This window comes from Perca flavescens, chromosome 12 (assembly GCF_004354835.1).
Source record: "Perca flavescens isolate YP-PL-M2 chromosome 12, PFLA_1.0, whole genome shotgun sequence".
In the NCBI taxonomy this organism is placed as follows: Eukaryota; Metazoa; Chordata; class Actinopteri; order Perciformes; family Percidae; genus Perca; species Perca flavescens.
Genome location: NC_041342.1, coordinates 31,162,324 through 31,184,257, shown reverse-complemented (window position 1 = coordinate 31,184,257; position 21,934 = coordinate 31,162,324). Strand labels below are relative to the sequence as shown.

The following is a 21,934-nucleotide window of genomic DNA, read 5'->3' as shown; positions in this document are numbered from 1 at the left end:
AAAAAAAGATTACAGAGAATACAAACAAAAGAAGAAAAGTCACTGCTACCAAAACACCTGCCGGTTTTCATCCAAACCGATCCCGGCGGGACTGACGGCACCGATTGGTCGGCCGTCGCGTTTGGAGCCCTTTGCCACACATTCTAGGGCTGCTCCCTCTTAGTCGATTGGTCGACTAATTGGTCGTTTTGGTCTTAGTCAACTTAAGATTTCTTTAGTCGATTAGTCATGTTTTACGCTTTACCTAGCTCCATCTCTCTCTCTGTGTATAATCTATAAATTTGTTTCAATTCTACTAAAACTAGCGAGGGTCAACCTGGGCTACTCCCAGCTAGCTCCAAGTTTCACCTCCAGTCAGTAAAGCAGTCAATGCAATACTTCACATGCAACTGGGCTGATGAATTAGTATCTTACAATCAATAGAGAATTTAGAACCGTATTTGCGTTCAATTAAGCAGTTATTTATAGCGCTGCTCCCTCTTAGTCGATTAGTTGACTAATCGGTCGTTTTTATTCTTAGTCAACTTAGATCTCTTTAGTCCATTAGTCATGTTTGATGCTTTTTTCATGCTGAAGGACTTATTTCCAAGAAAACGTACGAGCACATCTCTGGTAAACACAAGAATTAAAGTGGTGCTTTTGCATGACTCTTTTGCGGAGAAACTCAGATTTACAGATCCGTCGATTAAATCAACTAATCGATTAGTCGATACAACTGAATGATTGTTAGTCGACTAAGAATTTCTTCAATCGAGCACGGCCCTAACACATTCACACGCACACTTCTTACCGAGATACAGCGAGGCGTTCTCCTTCTTGACGTTGTCGTCCAGGTAGGTGGGCCCCAGCGTGTAGATGGGCGTGGACCCCATGCCCACCAGGATCTGGGCCACAACGAACAGCGCCACGTACAGGTTGTGCTCGTTGCCCTCCTGGTCCCGGGGACAGGAAGTGACGTCGACGCGGTCCCTGCCGCTGGCGTTGCTGTTCATGCACAGGCCCTCGTTGCCGGACGACGAGTTGACCTCCTGGATCTGGTAGGCCGGCGAGATGAAGTGGGGCAAGGAGAAGAGGGCGGCGCCCGCCGCGATGAAGACCCCGCCCACCGCCAGCCAGCGAGGCCTCTGGCCCCGCCCGCCGAAGTAGCTGATGAAGACGACCACGACCAGGCTGCCGATGTCGAAGCAGCTGACCAGGAGGCCCGACTCGGAGCTCCGCAGGCTGTACCTCTTCTCGATGGTGGTGATGACGCTGCTGAGGTAGCCCGACACCATGAGCGACTGGATGAAGGTCAGGTAGCACATGCAGAACAGGAAGCAGCGCGAGTCCTGTAAGAGGACGCTCAGGTTCCGCCTGCTGGGAAGACGAAGACGAGCCAGCTTGGTGGCGAAGAAGCCCGGAGGCTTCCTTCTCGCCATGTTCTTACCCCTGCGGATCTCCGTGTTTTCCATGTAGGAGCTGGGCCGGTTCAGCGCCGACTTCCCCGGCTTGGGCGCGTAGCTCGTCCTGGTCAGGGACTCCGGCTGAAAGGACTCGGTCTTGGCCGGCGGCTGGATAAATTCTGCGCTCTCTTCTGCGGTCGTGGACCCAGAACTAGTCCGTGAGGTTTCCTCTTGAGGCGCTTCTTCATTTAAAACAGGCAAACTTTTACATTTCAAATCCGTACCTGGCTCCTCAATTTCGCTGGAAAACCCGTCGTCCTTCCGAAGGGACTCGGACAACTCGGCTTCCTCGCGGTCGGCCATTATTTCCTGTCAATCGCCTCCTTTCTTTTTAGGGGTTTAGAAGAACAAACCGCCCCAGTTCCGAGCCTACAATTAAGAGTTCAGGGGCTGCTGCCCATTACATTTATTATTAATAGGCACATGTACTCCCACGGACACAGTCTGGCACAAACAAAGAGGCCCAAAATATAAAGCAACAATGTCAACCTTAAAAAAAGGGAAAGCAGACTCACAAGCTTGTGCTTATCTAGCAGCGCAGGCTTAGACAGCCTCTGTTTTTATCTTGTCGTGCTCACTTGCCTTCTGCCACCATCTAATCCGGAGATGGAGACCTGCGCTCAGGCCTCCTCGGCTCGACCGGCGGCGGGGCTCCAGAGCCAGGGCTCCCTGCGGCTGCACGGCATATCCTCCGGATGGCTTCTCTCAGCCGGACCCTGCTGCTGCTGCTGTTGCTCCACGGCCGGCAGGGATGAAATGAACTTGCGGATCATGCGCCACATCCCTGACACCCCTGCCAATGAAGATCGCACAGTTACAATGTCACTTGTTTTCGGAAACTGAAAGGGATGTTGCAGCCCCCCCTCCACTCTTTGCCTCCTAACTCCTCCTCCTCCCCCGAGTCAAGGGCATCACCCCTCCTCCCGATGTTATCGCCGCACCAGCTGTCCTCCCAGCGGGCGAGCGAGGCTGTCATTTAGAGATTATATTTCTGTGTAAATCCGTTAAGATGTGTATGAATAAAAAAAAAAAATAATAATAATAATAATAATAATAATAATGATGATGATAATAATAATCGGCAAGGGAGATGTGTCGTCGAGGAAAACGAGCGTGAAACGAGAAGCCCGTGACCAGCCTCCTGCTCGGGAACACCGCAGTGCTCGGCTGCTCGCAGTCGCTGGTTTGAAAACAACTGCCGTCAAGCTACATAGTTAGCTAAATGGAAAGCGGAAACGCTTCCTTCACAATAAAAGCGGAACATTTCATTTACTCCAATTCCAGTGAGACGCGTAAACAAAATCCCAAGGCCCATCGATATTTCAAGTTTGTCGCAAAGCATCTTTTTTTGTGCTGAATCACCTAATATATAGTAAATCCTATGAAATTTATCATAACGTGAAAGCAATGTGGTTAATGTATTTACGATAAAATACGTGGTACATTTTAGGCGTAAACACTACTTTAAAATGTCTAACTGGTAGGGCTGCTCCCTCTTAGTCGATTAGTCGACTAATCGGTCGTTTTGGTCTTAGTCAACTTAGATTTCTTTAGTCCATTAGTCATGTTTTATGCTTTTTTTCATGCTGAATGACTTATTTCCAAGAAACGTACGAGCACATCTCTGGTAAACACAAGAATGAAAGTGGTGCTTTTGCGTGACTCTTTGCGGAGAAACTCAGATTTACAGATTTGTCGATTAAATCAACTAATCGATTAGTCGGTACAATTGAATGAGAGTTAGTCCACTAAGAATTTCTTCAATCGAGCACAGCCCTACTAACTGGAGTTGGTTTAAACAAATTATCGTTGCACTATTTTCCCTACTAATGCCTTCAATGTGGGAGCCCTCAGTAATCCTGCACAGCATTGAATAAATGCAAAAGAAATATGTGGATGAAATGTCGCCGAATGATCTAGAAAATGTGATCAAACTTTTACAAAGTGCCGATTGGCGATGTCTACTGATACATTCGGCCGGCGTTATATTTTACCAATACATTTAACAGTCAATTCACAAGCTAGGACTAGTGCTGGGCAAAATGGAGTAAATCAAATATCACGATATTTTTGACCAAATATCTCGATATCGATACAATATTGTAGCGTTGACTATTGGTGCTTTCACAAAATATTTACACAATGAGATTTTTGATAATAATCATCAGTAATGTGGATATAATGACTAAGTGGGTAAAGGCAAATAATAGAACAAACACCAGTCTGGTAAGTTCAGAAAATGACATCACTTTACTGTAATGCAGCCTTTAAAACCAGGAAAAGACACCACTACATGCCATATTACGATATTACGATATCCAAAATCTAAGATATCTAGTCTCATATCACAATATCAATATAATATCAATATAGTGCCCAGCCCTAGGTAGGACTTGGCTTAAATCAGTATGTTATACGACATGTGCAGCATTTACGCTTTGGCAAAACATCTGTTAACTGGCGATTTTATTTTATTGAATTTTTTTATCGACGTTTTTGTCGCCTTTTTCAATTTCGTGCATTACTTTGAAATGTAGATCCGGAAGTGCTCCTTTACCATGCAGCTAACAACATCCAAGCCAGAGCCATAGAGATATGATCCAAGCTAGCCGCACAGCTAGCAGCTAACCAGCTAACCCGCCGAGGTAGCGTTCGCCGATGGATAACACAACAACACCACCAATGGGGACAATGCGCTTTACTGACCTGGCACTCTGAAGCGACGACACGGGCCTTTAACCCTTCATGGTCGATATATAACCCACGCCCTGCGAGGACAGGCGGTTAAAACCGGACAAAAACACGTTAATGTTAAAAAATAAATAAAAAAAGCTCACCTACAAAACATCTTGTCATTAAGCTGCATCAAGGCGGAGGGAATGAGCCAGGAAATACCGGAAACACTTCGAAATAAAAGCATAACGTGTGTCATTCAAAGAGAGAGAGAGAGAGAGAGAGAGAGAGAGAGAGAGAGAAGCATAGACTAAAACACAGTATATTTCGATGATTATTTTTACAGTCAATTGGCTGGACGTAATCCCTTCTGATTTAGTCATGGGCATGGCCACTAGGCTAAATACACATAAAACAAACACAAGCCAATATAAAACCCACATAACTAGGGTTTAAGTATTAAATAAAGGATAACTAATCAGCAAAAACAGAATAGCTAGAAAAAAAGTTACAGTGCAGTGAGATATATGAATAGGCTGAATATCCCCAAAATCTGTGTAATTGAAAGACAGTCAAAAGTAGGATTTTAAAACAATTTTTTATACTCTGGGAAGATCTGTGAACTGGAGTGACACACACACAGGCTACACACACACACACACACACACATGCACAAGAAAGAAAATAATGTGTCTTTATACATCAAGTTATGAGTTTATTGATAAATCCTTCACACAGTTTATAATGTACATTACAACATGACTGATTTCTTGGTCAGGCTCTAATGAGAAGCATGAAACAGTCTTAAGTACCTACAGCAGTCAGACCATCATGGGAATCCAAAACTTTCAACTCAAACTGAAGATAATAAGAACTAATATTCTGTGAGTAAATGAAAAAATCCATTCATCAAATCATGCAGCAAAAGCAATATTGATCAACTACAGAAAGACATGTAACAAACAGTGTCTGTTCTGTTATTATATATTTGATAATGATAAAAAGGCACATACATGCATTTCTTCCAAGTCTTTGACAGTTCAAAATATCAATTAAAAGAAATTCATAAGCAATTCAAAAGATTATTTGAATAAAACCCACTATTTATAATAACTATTTAAGTAATTTATGTACACATTTGTTGCTGCAAAGTGTCCTGATGTCGACATACCATACACATGTGGCCAAAAGTATGCAGACCCCCAAAGTATAATAATGACACTCTATGTAATTGTAGAACATGTTGTGCTGCTCCAACCGTCTCCATTAATCTGATTATAGTCTTTCCACTAGATGTTAGAACCTGCTGCAGGGATTTTCTCCCATTTAGACTCCAGTTCACCCCTTAGGTGTGTTGTAAATGGCAGCAAAGCATTCAACTATAGTGATAATGCAATACATTTGAGGAGAGGGACCTCTAGTGGATAACTTAATATGTGCAAATAGCTGACAGGGAGTGAGATAGAAGATTTAAGTTCAGTTTGAGGCAACATCAGACATTGACCCAATGATGCATGCATGCTGACACCCTACTTTTAACCATATGGAAAGTACTAAGTGCATTTACTGGAATACTACACTTGATAAACCTGCCAAATGAGCATTTAACTGGAGTATATACGAGTAGAGAAATATTTGAAAGCAGGGCTTTTAGGCAAGTATTTCTCAGACTCGACTCACTTCAGTTTTCTGCTGGGATCTGACCTGCTGCGTCACATAGGAGTGACGGATCAGCTCAGTGAAGATCTTCCCACTATCGGCAAAATACCACCCATAATGTTTGATTGACAGCTGATCACTGCAGTGAAGAAATGCCCCGACGAACAATCAGCAACAAATAAGACAAAATAAATGTAAAAGTGGAAACAAAGAGTTTAACCCTTGAGTGATTTGACTTTCTACTTGAGTTTACAGAACTCAGCAGTGTCTCCATAAGAATAAAACCAAAGTCCAGCGTAGAGAGGCTGAGTGAATGTGGTCTGGACTCTGTGGAGGAGAGTCATGGTTTTAGTGACGCTGTAGAAGGACACAGTACCTGCCCTGTGATCCAGGTACACTCCTACTCTGGAGGACACAGGAACTGGGACATGAGTTTGGACATTGTTGTTCCAAAATGTACAACGGTCCTTTTCGTATCTTAATGTCCAAGATTTGTCATTGTGTCCAAATTTACCTTCTTCCGAGCTCCCTCTTCTGCTGATATCCTCGTATGCGACTGCAAAAGAAACTCCTATCCCGCTCCACTTCACCTCCCAGTAACAACGTCCGGTCAGACTCTCTTCACTCAGGACCTGTCGCCAATAAGTGAATCGTTCTGGGTGATAAGAAAGAGACAGATGTTCTTCAATGAATGTAGCTTTTCTGTTCCCCTCAGATAATAACAGCTGTCTGTGAGCTGTGTTGGGATCCAGTGTGATTTCATGTGAATATTTTAAGAATTCAGCTCTGGTCTTGGGCTCTGGTTGTGGATTTGACAGTAAAACATCAACTTCAGACACACCCAGAGAGATGTTTGTCCATTTTTCATTTAGAACATATTGTAGTTTGTTTCTGAATTCTGAAACAGCCGCTGTCATGTCCTCAAAGTAGCGCGGAGGACGGATATCAACGGATGAGTCTGGAAATTCACTGAGTGGTGACAGTGAGGAGTAGTTTTTCAGAAACTGGGTGTGATCCTCTGTGTCTGAGAGCTTCTTCATCTCAGCGTCTTTCCTCTTCAGCTCAGTGATCTCTTGCTCCAGCTTTTTCTGGACCTCCTTGACTCGACTCACTTCAGTTTTCTGCTCTGATCTGACCTGCTGCTCCACATCAGAGCTTTTTTTCTCCAGGAGACGGATCAGCTCAGTGAAAATCTTCTTACTCTCCTCCACTACTTTATTAGCAGAGCGATTGATAGCCTCCTCCTCCTGTTGAAGCAGCTTCACATCTTTCTCTCTGTCCTGGATTCTCTGCTGGATGTTTTGTCGACTCCCCTCGAGCTCTTTCTGCCTCTCAGTCCTTTCTGCTGCAGCTGAGACTGTGTCGTGGCCTTTATGTTCATCCATTAAGCAGAGAGAACAGATACACTGCTGATCAGTACGGCAGAAAATCTTCATCACCTCATCATGATTAGAGCAGATGTTCTCCTGGAGATTCTTGGAGGGCTCCACCAGCTTGTGTTTCTTAAACCCAGAGGAGTTATAATGAGGCTGAAGGTGTTTCTCACAGTAAGAGACCAGACACACCAGACAGGACTTGAGGGCTTTCAGTTTTCTCTCAGTGCAGACATCACAGGCCACATCTTCAGCTCCAGCATAGCAGTGATCAGCAGGAGCAGCTTGGAGTCCAGTCTTCTTCAGCTCCTCCACTAAATCTGCTAACATGGTGTTTTTCAGCAGGACAGGCCTCGGTGTGAAAGTCTTTCTACACTGAGGACAGCTGTAGATTTTCTTCACATACTCTTTATCCCAGTGGCCTTGAATACAGTTCATGCAGTAGCTGTGTCCACAGGAAGTAGTCACAGGATCCTTCAGTAGATCCAGACAGATGGAACAAGAAATAGTTTCCCTGTCCAGACTAACTCCTTTCTGCGCCATTGTACCTCCCTGGCCGCTAATGTCAGTTTGACATAAACCGGTCCAAACTCTATTCTGCTTCCTTCGTAGTTGCAAAGCTGCAGTGATTGTAGCCTGCCAGCTCTCTCAATAAACCACATTCTGACTTCACCCATCTTAAAACTGCAGATCTGTGAAGGGGATGGAACAAGTAAATATTTGGACTAGTCAGAGAGATCAGCAAAGAAGGAGGGGTTTACATGCTTTGCTACCTTCATTCGAGAAAGAGGAGCGGTTCAACAGATACAGGGTGTGTTTTCTGTATATGAACATAGTTAACACATGACTCATAGGAAATATTCGGTCGTTAATGAAGTGCTCTCCACTCTCTGCCTTCTTATCACCTCCCCCACTCTACCTGAGCACTGATTACTCTCAGGTGTGCAACAGGTAGAGAGGGAGGAGGGCAGAATAGGAAACAGAGAGAGGGAAAGAATCAAGACACACAAAAGAGGCACATGTAACAGTAAGATTTAACAAATAGAGGCATAGAAACTGAGGGTCTGTCTCAGTACCCGATCCGTTCCACTTGCACGATCCGTTCTGGGCATGTGCAAGATGTTCGCGCATGCGCTGTGGTACGAGGATTTCTGACACTACCCAATCTGTTCCCGCTAGCCTCCAGCTAACGTTAGTTTAGCTAATAGCTAATTCGGCGGACCACTAGGTGATGATAGCGGGCTGCCGTTAGCCTCCACCGGGAAGCTAACGTTAGTTTAGCTAACAGCTAATTTGGCTAACCGCTAGCTGAGACAGCATGTAAACTTTAAAAGACCCTCAAAATAAAACTTGAAAATAAACGTTAACATATCTAAATTGTTGTTTGTACCTGTGCTGCCTGAACAGAAGCTCACATAACCCAGTGTTTTTTGAGTCTCCGGATTGGGTTTTGCGGAGGGTGGCCCTACAAGATTGCTGTAACAGGTCACTGGCACCTTTTTTGGTCCAATTCAAGCACTGGCGACAATGGAAAACCATGCTTGGCCATGAGTTCCATAAGTTTTCCTGGTAAACCACCTGCGGACAGAGATCAGTGGAGCTGTGTTTTGGAGCAGGAAGAAAAGGCCAGGGTGATCAGGTTGTGGTTCATTCCATTAAGAGGAGTGTTTGGAAACATGCAGGATGAATGCATGTTGATGCATGAATGATGTATTACTGTTCTTCCTCGTTGGCACACATAAAGAGATATAACAGGTTTTTCTGTTTCTTTTCTTTGTAGCACATCTGGTAATTGTTTTGCTTAAAGCTACATTGTGTAAGAATCTCTCCTATCTAGCGGTGAAATTGTATATGACAACCAACTGAATATTACTTTCTAGCCCTTCCTTCTACGGTGGCCTAACCCGAAATTAGCTCTTAGTATCTCCATCGTTTACACGCAGCTTATCTAGCCACGCCAATATTAACTTTGGTCTTGTTGCTTTGCCTGTCGCGTTGTTGTTTTAATTCTCTTTTTCGCTTCCCTGGCAAGTAATCTCCCAGCTGGCATTCGTCACGGTGCCACTAGGTGTAAGAGAAAGCGAAATGCGGAGGTATGTCCCTTTTTGGCTAATGTATTTTAAAGATGGAGACGCTATATGGCTGCCGTCATTCGAGCCAGTCGCTCGTATGTATTCTGAATAATTCTGAATGTCAGATTCTACGCTTACGAGAATACTTTGATTAGTTGATGGAAGTAATCACACATGAATGAGTAGATATTTGTGAAAGAACAAAAGGGTTTTGTTTTTGTAATGGCAGCGGAGAAAGATGTGAGCGAAGCCATTCGGTCCGTCCGTGGCAACGCTGCCAAATATCCAGAAGTTAAAGCCCGAGCAAGAACAATCTTTGCTGAGTTGTGTTGGTGGCCATGATGTCGTGGTCCTCCTCCCCACGGGTTTGGTTTTCCAGCTCGCTCCGTTAGCGGTGAAGGAGTTGGCTAAGGCGCTAGAGATGCTAAGCCGGCGTCACGACCAAACATTAGCGATTGGATCTGGCAGATCCAGAGTGGCTCTGGGCAGATCCAATAGTTTTAAACTTCAACAGAGTACCCGCCTTCAAGGAAGTTAACACTTGTCAATGGAGAGTGGCCAGACTCTCTGTACCAATGAAATGTACCAGAGTCTGGTAGGACCAGGCTAGTGTACCAGAGTCTGGTAGGACCAGGCTAATGGACCAGAGTCTGGTAGGACCAGGCTAGTGTACCAGAGTCTGGTAGGACCAGGCTAATGGATCAGAGTATGGTAGGACCAGGTTAATGGACCAGAGTCTGGTAGGACCAGGCTAATGGACCAGAGTATGGTAGGACCAGGTTAATGGACCAGAGTCTGGTAGGACCAGGCTAATCTACCAGAGTCTGGTAGGACCAGGCTAATGTACCAGAGTCTGGTAGGACCAGGCTAGTGTACCAGAGTCTGGTAGGACCAGGCTAATGGACCAGAGTCTGGTAGGACCAGGCTAGTGTACCAGAGTCTGGTAGGACCAGGCTAATGGACCAGAGTCTGGTAGGACCAGGTTAATGGACCAGAGTCTGGTAGGACCAGGCTAATGTACCAGAGTCTGGTAAGACCAGGCTATTGTACCAGAGTCTGCTAGGACCAGGCTAATGTACCAGAGTCTGGTAGGACCAGGCTAATGGACCAGAGTCTGGTAGGACCAGGCTAATGTACCAGAGTCTGGTAGGACCAGGCTAATGTACCAGAGTCTGGTAGGACCAGGCTAGTGTACCAGAGTCTGGTAGGACCAGGCTAATATTACTAAGTAACTTCAGGGTAAATTACGTTATGGATGGTTGCTAAATTTCTATATTTAGGAGAGTTATTTCTCTAAACTTACATTGATGTTTTGAGGCCGATGTATGCGAATGCTAATTTACATTTACAGGTTGGTTATAGTGTTACAAGAGTAACTATTGCATCATATCCTTTATAAGTGTATATTTAAGTATGTAAATAAGACGTTGTGGGTTTTGCTGCTGTGTCATACTGTATATCTGTATCAGAAAGATTATTTTAATAATTAAACATGTTTACACACACCTAAGTGACCTTGTTAGACATTGTGCATACTTATTCTGATAGTTATATAAAACTAATGGATTGCAATACCTTTCTGCATGCTAGAAGGAATGAAACAAACAGTATGTTAAATGGGTTGGTTGATTGACAGCACACACACACACACACACACACACACACAAATGGCTTCAGAAAGATTACACGCAGCAGAATTGTCTTTTGGGTCAAAAGAAAGAAAATAAACAGCCTCTTACACACCAAGTTGTGATTTTATTTAGTAAATTCTTCACATAATTTATAATGTACATTTCAACATGGCTGATTTCTAGGTCAGGCTCTAATGAGCATGGAAAAGTCAGTAGTACCTACAGCATTCAGACCATCAGGAATATAAAAAAGTACCAACGTAAACCAAAGATAATAAGAACTATATGTTTGATGGACAGCTGATCTCTGTGCAGTGAAGAAATGCCTAGATAAGTATAAGAGTAAAAACAAAGTGTACAACCCTGAATGACTTTGGAAGCAACATCAGACCCAATGATTATTAGGATTTTTTAAATTGAGTAATTTTAGAGTCAAGCGCTCAACTGCTTTACCACAAGCATGCTGGCACTCTACATTTAAACATTAGGAAAGTACCTAAGTACATTTACTCGAGTACTGCACTTAATAAACCTCACAAATGAGCATTTAACTGGAGTATACTTAATATTTTAGGTACAAAATGTTTATGTAACAAAAAACAAAGAGTCAGAACTACAACAATAAACAAACAGTAACCTAATGCATCAAGGTTGCAAAATTCTTAAATTATCTTGATCCATCTGCAAATATATAAACTAATTATTTGAAAGCAAGACTTTAAGTATTCCTCTGGGAAGATATTGATACTTCAGTAATGACCCTGAGTACTTTCAACCATTTATTTCCCTATATTTAACAATTTGCAAAAAAACTCCCATCTTCAGAAACTCATCATCAGGCCTGATGATGGTCAAGCTATTACATTAATTTTTGCAGTGTGAGGGAGGTTTTTTGCAACTTTTGAACTACTCGTCCTACTCCTACACACCTGTCTATAAATATGCAAAGTATATTTCTGTCCTATATTTAATAAAATAATTTACTGCAATACAAGATAAAATTGTATCCAGTGTATTAAAGTTATATATTTTTTTTCAAATGTAGAAACTATTTTGTGGCCTTTTTTCCTGGGACAGTCCTCATCCTGCATTAGTGATGTGTTTTACATTTCAATAATGCTTGTTTTGCAATACCTGCAATCAAACAGAATGTACCAAAGAGCCAACCTCACTTGCTCTTAGAAGTTGGCTTGCCTGTGTGGCGGCACGAGAGCTGACAAAACCAAACACCGACAATGCCACCCTGGGAATTTCACCCAGAGAATGATATCACTTACTAATGAAGATTTTACTTCCAATTGCAAGATTATTTATATATTTAACGTCACACAAGCCAGTATACAAAGGAGCCAAAGACGAGGTTCAACTTACAAAAAGAATACAGTTTTATTTCAATAAAAATCAATAAAGTTAAACGCAATCAATTTAAAACACATTCACACCAAAAAGGGGGGAAAAATAATTGTGCTGAGGCTTACCAGTGGCGGAGAAGGGGGGACGAGGGGGTAAGGGGGATCCCAGGGAAAGTCACCCGTGAACACACAAAAAAAAAAAAAAAAAACACAGCAAATGAAAACGGGGAAACACAGCACACCGGGAAGGAGATACCACCACCCGGACACCAACACCACCACCTTCGGCTCTCAGCAACTGAAAATGGGGAGAGAAATGGGAAACACACACACAAAAATTAAAGGGGTTCACTCCACAAAAGGAATATCAAAAATCAATAACAGATTATAAAGAAACAAATTGAAAGAAACTGAACACAATATAAATACAATATAATGGCCAGAACCACTAGTGGTTCCAGGAAGCCATACAAAGCAAGAGACAAAACAAAACACTTATAATTGACACAATAACATAACCAAGAAAAGTCAATGTTTAAATAGAAAAAGACTAACTAAAGAAAACTAAACAAAATATAAGTACAACTTTTAATTAAATTGAAAACAAAATAGAAAGAAAATAAAGAAAGAAACAACTAAATCAACAAATTAAAGTAGGGAGTCAGACCCCTCAACTATAAAACAATGGCTCAATAAAACAGGTGACTCATATTGGCCCAGTAGCCGTGACGGCAAGAGAGGGGGAAGGGGGAAACTAGCAGTTTTTATACGGGGCCCTGAGGCAGTGATTGGTCAACAGAGCACCAGGTAGTTAGGAGTTCAACTCATACTGCTACACCTGCTTAAGCTCACACAGCTGAGCAGTGTTTCCAGTGGGACCATGAAGATATAAACCAGCGTGGAGCGGCTGAGTGAATGTTGTCTTGACTCTGTGGAGGAGAGTCATGGTTTGAGAGACGCAGTAGAAGGACAGAAGACCTGCACTGTGATCCAGGTACACTCCTACTCTGGAGGACGGATAACCTGAGACGGGAGTTTGGACTTTGTTGTGTTTGAATTCATAACGATTTTTGTAAAACCTAATGCCCAAGACTTGTCATTATCTCCAAATATTTCATTTACAGTGCTATTGTCTTTGTATGCTACTACTACTGAAACTCCTCCCTCTCCCTTCTCCACCTCCCAGTAACAACGTCCAGTCAGACTTTCTCTACTCAGGACCTGAGGCCTGTCAGTACATCTGTCGGGGTGACTAGGATAATATTGTCCTACCGTGAATGTTACTTTTTGGTTCTCTTCAGATAATGACAGACGCGTGTTTGCTGTGTTTGAATCCAGTGTGATTTGTTGTGAATATTGTAAGAAATCAGCTCTGGTCTTGGGGTCCTGTGACAGTAAACCATCCACTTCAGTCACTGCCAGTGAGACTTTTGTCCATTCCTCATTCAAGACGTTCTGTAGTTCATCTCTGGTGTCTGAAACAGCAATTTGCACTTTATCAAAGTGCTGCAGACAAAAGGGGTTGATTGCAGGAAAATATATAGGTCCACTGAGACATGTAGGTGAGGAGTAATTTTGTAGAAACTGGGTGTGATCCTCTGTGTCTGAGAGCTTCTTCATCTCAGCGTCTTCCCTCTTGAGCTCAGTGATCTCCTGCTCTAGCTTCTCCTGAACCTCTTTGACTCGACTCACTTCACTTTTCTGCTGGAATCTGACCTGCTGCTCCACATCAGAGCATCTTTTTTCCAGGAGACGGATCAGCTCAGTGAAAATCTTCTTACTGTCCTCCACTGCTTTATCAGCAGAGCGATTGATGGCCTCCACCTCCTGTTGAAGCAGCTTCACATCTTTCTCTCTGTCCTGGATTCTCTGCTGGATGTTTTGTCGACTCCCCTCGAGCTCTTTCTGCCTCTCAGTCCTTTCTGCTGCAGCTGAGACTGTGTCGTGACCTTTATGTTCATCCACAGGGCAGAGATAACAGATACACTGCTGATCAGTACGACAGAACATCTTCATCACCTCATCATGACGAGAGCAGATGTTCTCCTGGAGATTCTTGGAGGGCTCCACCAGCTTGTGTTTCTTAAACCCAGAGGAGTTATAATGAGGCTGAAGGTGTTTCTCACAGTAAGAGACCAGACACACCAGACAGGACTTGAGGGCTTTCAGTTTTCTCTCAGTGCAGACATCACAGGCCACATCTTCAGCTCCAGCATAGCAGTGATCAGCAGGAGCAGCTTGGAGTCCAGTCTTCTTCAGCTCCTCCACTAAATCTGCTAACATGGTGTTTTTCAGCAGGACAGGCCTCGGTGTGAAAGTCTTTCTACACTGAGGACAGCTGTAGATTTTCTTCACATACTTTTATCCCAGTGGCCTTGAATACAGTTCATGCAGTAGCTGTGTCCACAGGAAGTAGTCACAGGATCCTTCAGTAGATCCAGACAGATGGAACAAGAAATAGTTTCCCTGTCCAGACTAACTCCTTTCTGCGCCATTGTACCTCCCTGGCCGCTAATGTCAGTTTGACATAAACCGTCCAAACTCTATTCTGCTTCCTTCGTAGTTGCAAAGCTGCAGTGATTGTAGCCTGCCAGCTCTCTCAATAAACCACATTCTGACTTCACCCATCTTAAAACTGCAGATCTGTGAAGGGGATGGAACAAGTAAATATTTGGACTAGTCAGAGAGATCAGCAAAGAAGGAGGGGTTTACATGCTTTGCTACCTTCATTCGAGAAAGAGGAGCGGTTCAACAGATACAGGGTGTGTTTTCTGTATATGAACATAGTTAACACATGACTCATAGGAAATATTCGGTCGTTAATGAAGTGCTCTCCACTCTCTGCCTTCTTATCACCTCCCCCACTCTACCTGAGCACTGATTACTCTCAGGTGTGCAACAGGTAGAGAGGGAGGAGGGCAGAATAGGAAACAGAGAGAGGGAAAGAATCAAGACACACAAAAGAGGCACATGTAACAGTAAGATTTAACAAATAGAGGCATAGAAACTGAGGGTCTGTCTCAGTACCCGATCCGTTCCACTTGCACGATCCGTTCTGGGCATGTGCAAGATGTTCGCGCATGCGCTGTGGTACGAGGATTTACGACACTACCCAATCTGTTCCCGCGCTAGCCTCCAGCTAACGTTAGTTTAGCTAATAGCTAATTCGGCGGACCACTAGGTGATGATAGCGGGCTGCCGTTAGCCTCCACCGGGAAGCTAACGTTAGTTTAGCTAACAGCTAATTTGGCTAACCGCTAGCTGAGACAGCATGTAAACTTTAAAAGACCCTCAAAATAAAACTTGAAAATAAACGTTAACATATCTAAATTGTTGTTTGTACCTGTGCTGCCTGAACAGAAGCTCACATAACCCAGTGTTTTTTGAGTCTCCGGATTGGGTTTTGCGGAGGGTGGCCCTACAAGATTGCTGTAACAGGTCACTGGCACCTTTTTTGGTCCAATTCAAGCACTGGCGACAATGGAAAACCATGCTTGGCCATGAGTTCCATAAGTTTTCCTGGTAAACCACCTGCGGACAGAGATCAGTGGAGCTGTGTTTTGGAGCAGGAAGAAAAGGCCAGGGTGATCAGGTTGTGGTTCATTCCATTAAGAGGAGTGTTTGGAAACATGCAGGATGAATGCATGTTGATGCATGAATGATGTATTACTGTTCTTCCTCGTTGGCACACATAAAGAGATATAACAGGTTTTTCTGTTTCTTTTCTTTGTAGCACATCTGGTAATTGTTTTGCTTAAAGCTACATTGTGTAAGAATCTCTCCTATCTAGCGGTGAAATTGTATATGACAACCAACTGAATATTACTTTCTAGCCCTTCCTTCTACGGTGGCCTAACCCGAAATTAGCTCTTAGTATCTCCATCGTTTACACGCAGCTTATCTAGCCACGCCAATATTAACTTTGGTCTTGTTGCTTTGCCTGTCGCGTTGTTGTTTTAATTCTCTTTTTCGCTTCCCTGGCAAGTAATCTCCCAGCTGGCATTCGTCACGGTGCCACTAGGTGTAAGAGAAAGCGAAATGCGGAGGTATGTCCCTTTTTGGCTAATGTATTTTAAAGATGGAGACGCTATATGGCTGCCGTCATTCGAGCCAGTCGCTCGTATGTATTCTGAATAATTCTGAATGTCAGATTCTACGCTTACGAGAATACTTTGATTAGTTGATGGAAGTAATCACACATGAATGAGTAGATATTTGTGAAAGAACAAAAGGGTTTTGTTTTTGTAATGGCAGCGGAGAAAGATGTGAGCGAAGCCATTCGGTCCGTCCGTGGCAACGCTGCCAAATATCCAGAAGTTAAAGCCCGAGCAAGAACAATCTTTGCTGAGTTGTGTTGGTGGCCATGATGTCGTGGTCCTCCTCCCCACGGGTTTGGTTTTCCAGCTCGCTCCGTTAGCGGTGAAGGAGTTGGCTAAGGCGCTAGAGATGCTAAGCCGGCGTCACGACCAAACATTAGCGATTGGATCTGGCAGATCCAGAGTGGCTCTGGGCAGATCCAATAGTTTTAAACTTCAACAGAGTACCCGCCTTCAAGGAAGTTAACACTTGTCAATGGAGAGTGGCCAGACTCTCTGTACCAATGAAATGTACCAGAGTCTGGTAGGACCAGGCTAGTGTACCAGAGTCTGGTAGGACCAGGCTAATGGACCAGAGTCTGGTAGGACCAGGCTAGTGTACCAGAGTCTGGTAGGACCAGGCTAATGGATCAGAGTATGGTAGGACCAGGTTAATGGACCAGAGTCTGGTAGGACCAGGCTAATGGACCAGAGTATGGTAGGACCAGGTTAATGGACCAGAGTCTGGTAGGACCAGGCTAATCTACCAGAGTCTGGTAGGACCAGGCTAATGTACCAGAGTCTGGTAGGACCAGGCTAGTGTACCAGAGTCTGGTAGGACCAGGCTAATGGACCAGAGTCTGGTAGGACCAGGCTAGTGTACCAGAGTCTGGTAGGACCAGGCTAATGGACCAGAGTCTGGTAGGACCAGGTTAATGGACCAGAGTCTGGTAGGACCAGGCTAATGTACCAGAGTCTGGTAAGACCAGGCTATTGTACCAGAGTCTGCTAGGACCAGGCTAATGTACCAGAGTCTGGTAGGACCAGGCTAATGGACCAGAGTCTGGTAGGACCAGGCTAATGTACCAGAGTCTGGTAGGACCAGGCTAATGTACCAGAGTCTGGTAGGACCAGGCTAGTGTACCAGAGTCTGGTAGGACCAGGCTAATATTACTAAGTAACTTCAGGGTAAATTACGTTATGGATGGTTGCTAAATTTCTATATTTAGGAGAGTTATTTCTCTAAACTTACATTGATGTTTTGAGGCCGATGTATGCGAATGCTAATTTACATTTACAGGTTGGTTATAGTGTTACAAGAGTAACTATTGCATCATATCCTTTATAAGTGTATATTTAAGTATGTAAATAAGACGTTGTGGGTTTTGCTGCTGTGTCATACTGTATATCTGTATCAGAAAGATTATTTTAATAATTAAACATGTTTACACACACCTAAGTGACCTTGTTAGACATTGTGCATACTTATTCTGATAGTTATATAAAACTAATGGATTGCAATACCTTTCTGCATGCTAGAAGGAATGAAACAAACAGTATGTTAAATGGGTTGGTTGATTGACAGCACACACACACACACACACACACACACACACAAATGGCTTCAGAAAGATTACACGCAGCAGAATTGTCTTTTGGGTCAAAAGAAAGAAAATAAACAGCCTCTTACACACCAAGTTGTGATTTTATTTAGTAAATTCTTCACATAATTTATAATGTACATTTCAACATGGCTGATTTCTAGGTCAGGCTCTAATGAGCATGGAAAAGTCAGTAGTACCTACAGCATTCAGACCATCAGGAATATAAAAAAGTACCAACGTAAACCAAAGATAATAAGAACTATATGTTTGATGGACAGCTGATCTCTGTGCAGTGAAGAAATGCCTAGATAAGTATAAGAGTAAAAACAAAGTGTACAACCCTGAATGACTTTGGAAGCAACATCAGACCCAATGATTATTAGGATTTTTAAATTGAGTAATTTTAGAGTCAAGCGCAACTGCTTTACCACAAGCATGCTGGCACTCTACATTTAAACATTAGGAAAGTACCTAAGTACATTTACTCGAGTACTGCACTTAATAAACCTCACAAATGAGCATTTAACTGGAGTATACTTAATATTTTAGGTACAAAATGTTTATGTAACAAAAAACAAAGAGTCAGAACTACAACAATAAACAAACAGTAACCTAATGCATCAAGGTTGCAAAATTCTTAAATTATCTTGATCCATCTGCAAATATATAAACTAATTATTTGAAAGCAAGACTTTAAGTATTCCTCTGGGAAGATATTGATACTTCAGTAATGACCCTGAGTACTTTCAACCATTTATTTCCCTATATTTAACAATTTGCAAAAAAACTCCCATCTTCAGAAACTCATCATCAGGCCTGATGATGGTCAAGCTATTACATTAATTTTTGCAGTGTGAGGGAGGTTTTTTGCAACTTTTGAACTACTCGTCCTACTCCTACACACCTGTCTATAAATATGCAAAGTATATTTCTGTCCTATATTTAATAAAATAATTTACTGCAATACAAGATAAAATTGTATCCAGTGTATTAAAGTTATATATTTTTTTTCAAATGTAGAAACTATTTTGTGGCCTTTTTTCCTGGGACAGTCCTCATCCTGCATTAGTGATGTGTTTTACATTTCAATAATGCTTGTTTTGCAATACCTGCAATCAAACAGAATGTACCAAAGAGCCAACCTCACTTGCTCTTAGAAGTTGGCTTGCCTGTGTGGCGGCACGAGAGCTGACAAAACCAAACACCGACAATGCCACCCTGGGAATTTCACCCAGAGAATGATATCACTTACTAATGAAGATTTTACTTCCAATTGCAAGATTATTTATATATTTAACGTCACACAAGCCAGTATACAAAGGAGCCAAAGACGAGGTTCAACTTACAAAAAGAATACAGTTTTATTTCAATAAAAATCAATAAAGTTAAACGCAATCAATTTAAAACACATTCACACCAAAAAGGGGGGAAAAATAATTGTGCTGAGGCTTACCAGTGGCGGAGAAGGGGGTACGAGGGGGTAAGGGGGATCCCAGGGAAAGTCACCCGTGAACACACAAAAAAAAAAAAAAAAACAGCAAATGAAAACGGGGAAACACAGCACACCGGGAAGGAGATACCACCACCCGGACACCAACACCACCACCTTCGGCTCTCAGCAACTGAAAATGGGGAGAGAAATGGGAAACACACACACACAAAATTAAAGGGGTTCACTCCACAAAAGGAATATCAAAAATCAATAACAGATTATAAAGAAACAAATTGAAAGAAACTGAACACAATATAAATACAATATAATGGCCAGAACCACTAGTGGTTCCAGGAAGCCATACAAAGCAAGAGACAAAACAAAACACTTATAATTGACACAATAACATAACCAAGAAAAGTCAATGTTTAAATAGAAAAAGACTAACTAAAGAAAACTAAACAAAATATAAGTACAACTTTTAATTAAATTGAAAACAAAATAGAAAGAAAATAAAGAAAGAAACAACTAAATCAACAAATTAAAGTAGGGAGTCAGACCCCTCAACTATAAAACAATGGCTCAATAAAACAGGTGACTCATATTGGCCCAGTAGCCGTGACGGCAAGAGAGGGGGAAGGGGGAAACTAGCAGTTTTTATACGGGGCCCTGAGGCAGTGATTGGTCAACAGAGCACCAGGTAGTTAGGAGTTCAACTCATACTGCTACACCTGCTTAAGCTCACACAGCTGAGCAGTGTTTCCAGTGGGACCATGAAGATATAAACCAGCGTGGAGCGGCTGAGTGAATGTTGTCTTGACTCTGTGGAGGAGAGTCATGGTTTGAGAGACGCAGTAGAAGGACAGAAGACCTGCACTGTGATCCAGGTACACTCCTACTCTGGAGGACGGATAACCTGAGACGGGAGTTTGGACTTTGTTGTGTTTGAATTCATAACGATTTTTGTAAAAACCTAATGCCCAAGACTTGTCATTATCTCCAAATATTTCATTTACAGTGCTATTGTCTTTGTATGCTACTACTACTGAAACTCCTCCCTCTCCCTTCTCCACCTCCCAGTAACAACGTCCAGTCAGACTTTCTCTACTCAGGACCTGAGGCCTGTCAGTACATCTGTCGGGGTGACTAGGATAATATTGTCCTACCGTGAATGTTACTTTTTGGTTCTCTTCAGATAATGACAGACGCGTGTTTGCTGTGTTTGAATCCAGTGTGATTTGTTGTGAATATTGTAAGAAATCAGCTCTGGTCTTGGGGTCCTGTGACAGTAAACCATCCACTTCAGTCACTGCCAGTGAGACTTTTGTCCATTCCTCATTCAAGACGTTCTGTAGTTCATCTCTGGTGTCTGAAACAGCAATTTGCACTTTATCAAAGTGCTGCAGACAAAAGGGGTTGATTGCAGGAAAATATATAGGTCCACTGAGACATGTAGGTGAGGAGTAATTTTGTAGAAACTGGGTGTGATCCTCTGTGTCTGAGAGCTTCTTCATCTCAGCGTCTTCCCTCTTGAGCTCAGTGATCTCCTGCTCTAGCTTCTCCTGAACCTCTTTGACTCGACTCACTTCACTTTTCTGCTGGAATCTGACCTGCTGCTCCACATCAGAGCATCTTTTTTCCAGGAGACGGATCAGCTCAGTGAAAATCTTCTTACTGTCCTCCACTGCTTTATCAGCAGAGCGATTGATGGCCTCCACCTCCTGTTGAAGCAGCTTCACATCTTTCTCTCTGTCCTGGATTCTCTGCTGGATGTTTTGTCGACTCCCCTCGAGCTCTTTCTGCCTCTCAGTCCTTTCTGCTGCAGCTGAGACTGTGTCGTGACCTTTATGTTCATCCACAGGGCAGAGATAACAGATACACTGCTGATCAGTACGACAGAACATCTTCATCACCTCATCATGACGAGAGCAGATGTTCTCATGGAGCTTCTTGGAGGGCTCCACCAGCTTGTGTTTCTCAAACGCAGAGGAGTTATAATGAGGCTGGAGGTGTTTCTCACAGTAAGAGACCAGACACACCAGACAGGACTTGAGGGCTTTCAGTTTTCTCCCAGTGCAGACATCACAGGCCACATCTTCAGCTCCAGCATAGCAGTGATCAGCAGGAGCAGCTTGGAGTCCAGTCTTCTTCAGCTCCTCCACTAAATCTGATAACATGGTGTTTTTCAGCAGGACAGGCCTCGGTGTGAAAGTCTCTCTACACTGAGGACAGCTGTAGATTTTCTTCTCATACTCTTCATTCCAGTGGCGTTGAATACAGTCCATGCAGTAGCTGTGTCCACAGGAAGTAGTCACGGGATCCTTCAGTAAATCCAGACAGATGGAACAAGAAATAGTTTCCCTGTCCAGACTAACTCCTTTCTGCGCCATTGTACCTCCCTGGCAGCTAATGTCAGTTTCACAAAAATTGTCAAACGTTGTACCCAGGAACAAACTCTATTCTGCTTCCTTCATAGTTGCAAAGCTGCAGTGAATGTAGCCTGCCAGCTCTCTCACTAAACCACATTCTGACTTCACCCATCTTAAAAACTGCAAATCTGGGAAGGGGAGGGAATAAATAAATATTTAGACTAATTAGAGCTTGCTGTGTTTCAGATCAG

At 43.0% G+C, this 21,934-nt stretch overlaps 3 protein-coding genes and 1 pseudogene across 3 annotated transcripts in view; all 4 read right to left on the bottom strand.

Annotated features, from left to right (window-relative positions):
- LOC114566023 (solute carrier organic anion transporter family member 5A1) overlaps window positions 1–4,309 on the bottom strand; it is a 44,132-nt gene extending 39,823 nt beyond the window's left edge. The window contains exons 1-3 of the mRNA XM_028594365.1: window positions 4,284–4,309; window positions 4,149–4,210; window positions 791–2,235 (exon numbers count right to left, since the gene is read on the bottom strand). Coding sequence (XP_028450166.1) covers window positions 791–1,745 — 955 coding nt within the window. The 5' untranslated portion in view covers window positions 1,746–2,235; window positions 4,149–4,210; window positions 4,284–4,309. The remainder of the gene's footprint in view (window positions 1–790; window positions 2,236–4,148; window positions 4,211–4,283) is intronic.
- A 587-nt stretch (window positions 4,310–4,896) lies between these two features.
- On the bottom strand, window positions 4,897–7,995 carry LOC114565049 (tripartite motif-containing protein 16-like). Its single transcript, XM_028592863.1, has one exon. The coding sequence runs from the start codon at window positions 7,688–7,690 to the stop codon at window positions 6,014–6,016; it is 1,677 nt and encodes a 558-aa protein (XP_028448664.1). The 5' UTR covers window positions 7,691–7,995; the 3' UTR covers window positions 4,897–6,013.
- Window positions 7,996–12,927: 4,932 nt separating this feature from the next.
- LOC114565323 (tripartite motif-containing protein 16-like) lies at window positions 12,928–14,723 on the bottom strand (annotated as a pseudogene).
- A 5,218-nt stretch (window positions 14,724–19,941) lies between these two features.
- On the bottom strand, window positions 19,942–21,704 carry LOC114566022 (tripartite motif-containing protein 16-like). The gene has a single exon (XM_028594364.1). It carries the CDS (start codon window positions 21,702–21,704, stop codon window positions 20,040–20,042), a length of 1,665 nt encoding a protein of 554 aa, XP_028450165.1. The 3' UTR covers window positions 19,942–20,039.
- Between the last annotated feature and the right edge of the window lie 230 nt (window positions 21,705–21,934).